The sequence below is a fragment of the Cicer arietinum genome, chromosome 7 (assembly GCF_000331145.2).
Source record: "Cicer arietinum cultivar CDC Frontier isolate Library 1 chromosome 7, Cicar.CDCFrontier_v2.0, whole genome shotgun sequence".
NCBI lineage: Eukaryota > Viridiplantae > Streptophyta > Magnoliopsida > Fabales > Fabaceae > Cicer > Cicer arietinum.
Window position 1 is genome coordinate 21,027,026 of NC_021166.2, and position 6,011 is coordinate 21,033,036.

General features: G+C 28.3%; 1 protein-coding gene across 3 annotated transcripts; it reads right to left on the reverse strand.

The window, feature by feature from the left end:
• Positions 1–240: 240 nt before the first annotated feature.
• Positions 241–3,385, reverse strand: LOC101495713 (very-long-chain (3R)-3-hydroxyacyl-CoA dehydratase PASTICCINO 2A-like). 3 transcript variants are annotated; one of them, XM_004509632.3, is made up of 9 exons: positions 3,186–3,378; positions 2,998–3,109; positions 2,826–2,844; positions 2,638–2,726; positions 2,275–2,328; positions 1,039–1,109; positions 869–950; positions 585–681; positions 241–480 (listed from the first exon to the last, which is right to left on the reverse strand). In XM_004509632.3, the coding sequence occupies exons 1-9, from the start codon at positions 3,254–3,256 to the stop codon at positions 410–412; spliced, it is 666 nt and encodes a 221-aa protein (XP_004509689.1). In that variant the 5' UTR covers positions 3,257–3,378; the 3' UTR covers positions 241–409. The 3 variants fall into 3 exon arrangements, with proteins under 3 accessions (XP_004509689.1, XP_073226718.1, XP_073226719.1); XM_073370617.1 differs by lacking the exon at positions 2,275–2,328 and having other exon boundaries at positions 3,186–3,385; XM_073370618.1 differs by lacking the exon at positions 2,826–2,844 and having other exon boundaries at positions 3,186–3,364.
• Positions 3,386–6,011: the final 2,626 nt, after the last annotated feature.

The following is a 6,011-nucleotide window of genomic DNA, read 5'->3' on the forward strand; positions in this document are numbered from 1 at the left end:
GACTTGTTTTTCTATGTGGGGTTGGATTTGGTGTTGAGGTTAATGTTTGATTTGGATTTTGGACGTGGATTTGATTCTTCACTTATGATCTCATTCTCCTAGCTGTATGCCTGTATCTAAGCAGTTAGCATGTAAACTCACATGGTTTGCTTATAAAACTTTATACCTGTTTCATGCACTTTTAGTTGCTAGTGTTATTTTATTTCTTTGCCAAATTATTTTGGACTGCAAATAATGATATGAAAAGACAAAATAACGGATCATATATATATCTGGCATGTTGTATTTTACTGATACATTAACAAGAAAGTCAAATTTTCACTAGATACATATATGCAGATCCAAACCAGGACATGACATGTCTATACATCATGTGTTTGGCAAAAAAATGAAAACTACAGATGTCATACTACTCGCTCTTCGGTTTCGAGAGTGCTTTCTTCCTTTGCACGAGCATGTATTTGTACATGTGAGGACTACCTGCATAGAGTTATGAAATTCAGTGAGTTGAAGTATAAGGGTTAGTGAAATAAATGTTGGAATGAAAAAGGACATCAGTAGTAAGAAAGATGCTTTGTTCGTGCCTGGAACGTATATTCCCAATACAAGAATTGCGGCATAAAAGTAATCGAACGAAGAGTTCCATGTATTAGGCATCCTTATGCAATATTTCTCAGATGCCTGAAAAACATACCAAATCAATAAGTTGAAGTTTCATGTTCCTGATAAACATGATTATCAAATAGTTCCAGTAGAGTCAATCATAAGTCATAGACTAATAAGCAACAAATCTCCGGAATTGGATTTGGTGCAGTAACTGCATCAAATTCTAAAGGCAATTTGGATATTTGATGCTCAAATTCTTTACCTTAATGAATGGTAAGGCAATGTATATCAAACCAACTTCACTGCTTATGCCTGTTGGATACAAAATTAAGAATGTGCTATATCTGCAAAAGGAAAATTTGTAGTCACTATGAGATTAACTCAATAGTTACTATTACTCCGTGATGAAGGCTTTTTACACAAATTTCATACCTAAGCCACAAAAGCCATGATGGGGCAGATCCAAAAGCCTCTTTAAACCCGAAGAAAGAATAGCGAATTATCTGAAATAGTAATAATAAAAAGTTGATAACTATTGATCTTCATAAATAATTCTCTTGCATTTTCAATCAATGACTTCATCTGTCAATAAGGTATCAACTCAGCGATAAGAGTTTGACTAGTTCAAATTCTCTCGGGGACAATTGTAAAATGTTCATTAATGTCACTTTAATTAATAATAATTCCCTCCTTCCCCAATTATTTATTAAAAAAAACTGCGACTTCACCCGTAGTTCATGGCATTAAAGGGTTGCTGGAAACAATAGACCAATTATAGGGAAAAAGGGCACCAAGCCAAAAGGTTTGAAAGCCACTCAGTCAAGAATTTTAGTTCTTATAACCATCAAATCTATCAATTTAACCTTTTTATATGAGTAAGAGATACTCAAGTAACTAATATTGAAATTATAAATATCTAGTGGTACTGTTTTTATTTCTTCAGCATCAGGCTTTTATGGTGTCTCAAGATAGCCTCTACAAATACAACATGTCAATGTACTCAGTTCAATAAAAGTCATATTTCTTTCTTAAAAATCAGCATCGAGTAATATCTATAACCTTGGACTCATAATGAATGCAAACCCTACTCATTGTTGATGCCAAGTAATAAATTTACTGTAGTTTTTGATGTTACTTTTCCATCTAGTATTATAGTTGAAGCTACGCAATTTCAAATAGGAAATGGTGAAATAAATGATTAATTACAAGCTGCAACAAAAATATTGGAAAGTTTAGACCCGTTTACTTTGTGAAAACATTTTGTATTTTGACTGTTTTCATTTTTTTAAATGCGTGTTTATTGTTTATTTTACCTTGATGAGAGACTCATAAAGTGAATCATTATCATGGAGAGAAGATAATATGCATTTATGAAAATAATGAAAACAGCTTGTTGGCATTTTCATTGTTTCTAGAAATGTAAGTAATTGTTCACTTCAAAAGTCATTAACCTCCTTATTAACAAGTAAAATTAACACAAAATTTAGGAAATGAAAATAGAAATTGTTTTTACAAAGTAATAAATGGCCCTTAGTGTTAACTCTCATCAATACTTTCTTTTTATCTTTCCTTGGGAAAATGTAGGAAGTATTCTAAGATTAACAAATTATCATACATATGGCGTGAGTGCTAAATGAAAGTAAAAAAGCAAAATCATGAAAAACTTGCCTCAGTGATAGACCAGCTGATTAGTAGGGAGCTAACAAGTAAATGAGTTCGAGTCTGTCATTCAAAGATGTGGCAAATTTTCAATAGTAGAATATTACAGAATGCTGAATTGATGAGTTAATATGATCCACTGAGAAATACATCAGACACACACCAACTACACCTAATACAACACCGACAATGACACGGAGACATCAGTAATAACTTGAGAAAATGAAAGTGATTGAAAATAACTACCTCTGTCAATGTCGGTGACATTGTCGGACACCAAGCACGTCTTCAATCTGAAGGGTCGGTGACTTGGTGCTACATTAAATGATATCAACAGAAAAATAAAATAAAAAATTTCAAATTTGTATTTACCTCAGGAAAACTCCACAAGATGCCCCATACCAGAAACAGCCTTGAACCTATCTGAGGCAATGTTGCTGTTATTGGAGATCTCACCAACCCTTCATCAATTAAAAAAAAAAAAAAAGTCCATAAAAAACAAACTCTAACATCAAATTCAATCTCCATTAAGCAAATAAGCAAGGGAAGGGATTACTCACCCACTAAACCATGAAGAATCTAGCACACCATTCAGTACAACGCCATACCCAAAAACACAATAGAGAATTTTGAGATAAATTCCAACAAGAAATTTGAAAACATTCAAAGAAAACAAACAAAAGGGTGTCTCGAAAGCTCATAAAAATCAAAACTTTTTCAACCAATTAATACCTCTAATGCAGCAGCAGTTTGAGCATAAAGCAAAGGCTTTTCTGCTGCAGTGTAAACATGCTCGTGACCCAATTCCTTCAATGTCTTCAAAACAAGATACAGAACTTGTAGCCTGCACAAATTAAGAAAGGGATCTAAGATAACAAGGTATGAGATTAAGCATAAGACGTGAGTAAGGGAGTATATACCATCCAAATAAAACGGTGAAGTTGTAAAGGGTGAGGTAGAGTCGTCTAAGAGGTGAGAAGAGAGTAGCCATTGAAGGAAGTGATGATGATGAAAAGAGATCTGAGAGGAGAAAATAAAAAATGAATTGAATTGAATTGAAGTTAAAAGTTGAATGAAATTTGTGGAATTGATGTTTGTGTAAATGATTGGGTAATATAGGCTAACATGGTTTTGGGAGTTAGCCCAACTCTCAACAACTTATGAGACCAATTAATTATAATAATATATTATTGGTGAAAAAAAAATAAAGTATGATTATAAATGAAATAAATAGAATATCTATTTTTTTAAATTATCATTTTTTATTATTAATTTATTTTTTATTATTATAAATATAAAATAAAATCGAGGTTTTAGAAGTAATAATTGAAGCAGTATAAATAATTAAAATTACGTCAAAAATTGTAATAATAATATTTATTATAAGATAATTTTTTATTAAAACTATAATCAATGTAAGATAAAGAGACTACTCACAATAAATATATATAGATAAATAAATAAAAAGAATAGTTATTTTATTAAAATAACATTCTTCATTATTAATTTATTTTTTATTATTAGTAATATATAGTCAAAATTTCTGTTAATTGAAATGTATAATTTAAAAAATAATATTTAATTTTGAGGCGAAATTTTCATTTTAAAATGACAACCCTGAGAGACAACAGAAATAATAACATATTTATAGGTGGTGTGACACATGATTAAGTTCAGTTTGGTTTGGTGGTTGAACTCATCTCTCAACCACGTCATGTTGATAACAACGTAGGATTGGATTGGTCATTGATTATTTGGTATCAGTTGTCAGTTGGGCAGCAAGAGAAAGCGATAGGATTTGGTTTCTGCTCTGTTTTTGTTATAATTATGGTTGGGGTTTGTGGTCGGTGATGGACTATTTTTATGAGCGTTAGATCAAACTAGATTATGGGCCGCGTGTTGCGCGGCTATTAATTAATTAATTTTATAAGTAATATTTTATGTATTATAAATATAATTATTTTATAATATTACTTTATTGATTTGTAATAATTGAATATAATTAGAAAAATTAAAATGAGAGAAAATCATGTTTATCACAATCATCTAATTTAATTTTTAAAATATTTTATAAAATTTGCATGATAAGTTATTATATAGGATAATTGTTTGACTCCTTGTACTTTAATTGTCAATTTGTTTTTTAACATATAATGGTACTTGTATTTATTTGATGAAATAAAATGTAAAATACAAACCCAAAAATAAGATGTAAAAATTTAAAAATATGATGACTATTTAATATTTTTTATTTTAAAGAGTGTCAATGTTGAATTATATTGTAGCGTAGTCTAAATTTATTTATTTTATTAGTATGATGTTTTAATTGCGAGCATGAGAAGTTATTGTAAAGAAATTTTTTTATTGATAATATATTTCATCAAGAGTTTGAAACTTATTTTATTAAAGATTTACATATACTTTAAATATAATTTTAGGTATTTAGAAGTTTTAACTAATTGTTTGTGCAATTGAATTATAGTTATGTTGATATGCACCAAAAATAAATTCTATTGAAAAATAATTTAATTTTATGCAATACTTGATTTTTCATTTATTTTTTAACATTCAAATTATCATCATAATAAAGAAAATTAAAATAAAAAATAGCATTCAATTAAAAATATATAATTTAATTGATGAAAGTTTAGTGTTAACATATTTTTTCAGAATACATGTATAATAAACTTTTGTTCATTATAATTTTTTAATATATTCATATATATTATAATTTTAAATAAATCTATGTATTTTATTAATTAGAAGTAATTTTTTTAATAATTTTTAATATATTCTTATTTTATCATTATTTATAATAAATTTGTGTATTTTCTGTCAAAATAAAATAAAAATTATAAAAAAATTATAGATAAATGTAATGACTAATTGAATTTTCAACGAATGAAATCATTGAAATAATTGTGTATGAACGTTTTCGAAGAGTTACCGTAGAGACGTCGAAAAAGATGATTTCGACTCAGCGAGACGGTCGCCACTTTCTTTAGATCAAGCTGGTCTTGATTTATATCAATTTATTATGGTTACCATGACCCTAAGTGAAATAATTGTGCATGAAATCAAGATTGATACTCATAAATGTAATGATAAGGTAAAATATTACTTATAATAAAAAAGTGCATCATAGAAATATTATATAAAAATATAATGAGAATTGAATTAGTAATTGAATTTTCAAGTTATGAAATCATTGAATAATTGTCCATGGACGTCAAATGAAGATTGATAACGTAAAATATTACTCATCTAATTGATTGACATTAATTGAAATTAATGAGAAATGACTAATAATATTATAAAATAATTTATAATAAAAAATGCATACAATTTGATAATAATCGGTCAATTTCACGATTTCGAAAAGTTACCGCAGAGGTACGTAATTGTATACGAAGGTGAAATGAGCATCGGTAACGTAAAATATTACTCATATAATTGATTGACATTAATTGAAATTAATAAGAAATGTATAATAATGTTATAAAAAAAATTATTAAAAAAAATACATAATAAGATGACAACAATCTAGGTAAATGACTAATAATATTATAAAATAATTTATAAAAAAATGCATATAATTTGATAATAATCGGTCAGATTTCACAATTTCAAAGAGTTACCGCGGAGAGACGTCGAAGAACGTGATTTCGAATTATGAATCGACGAGACGGTCGAGGATGACAAAGCAAAAACAGACCGCGGTTCCACGGTTCCAAATATCTTTCACT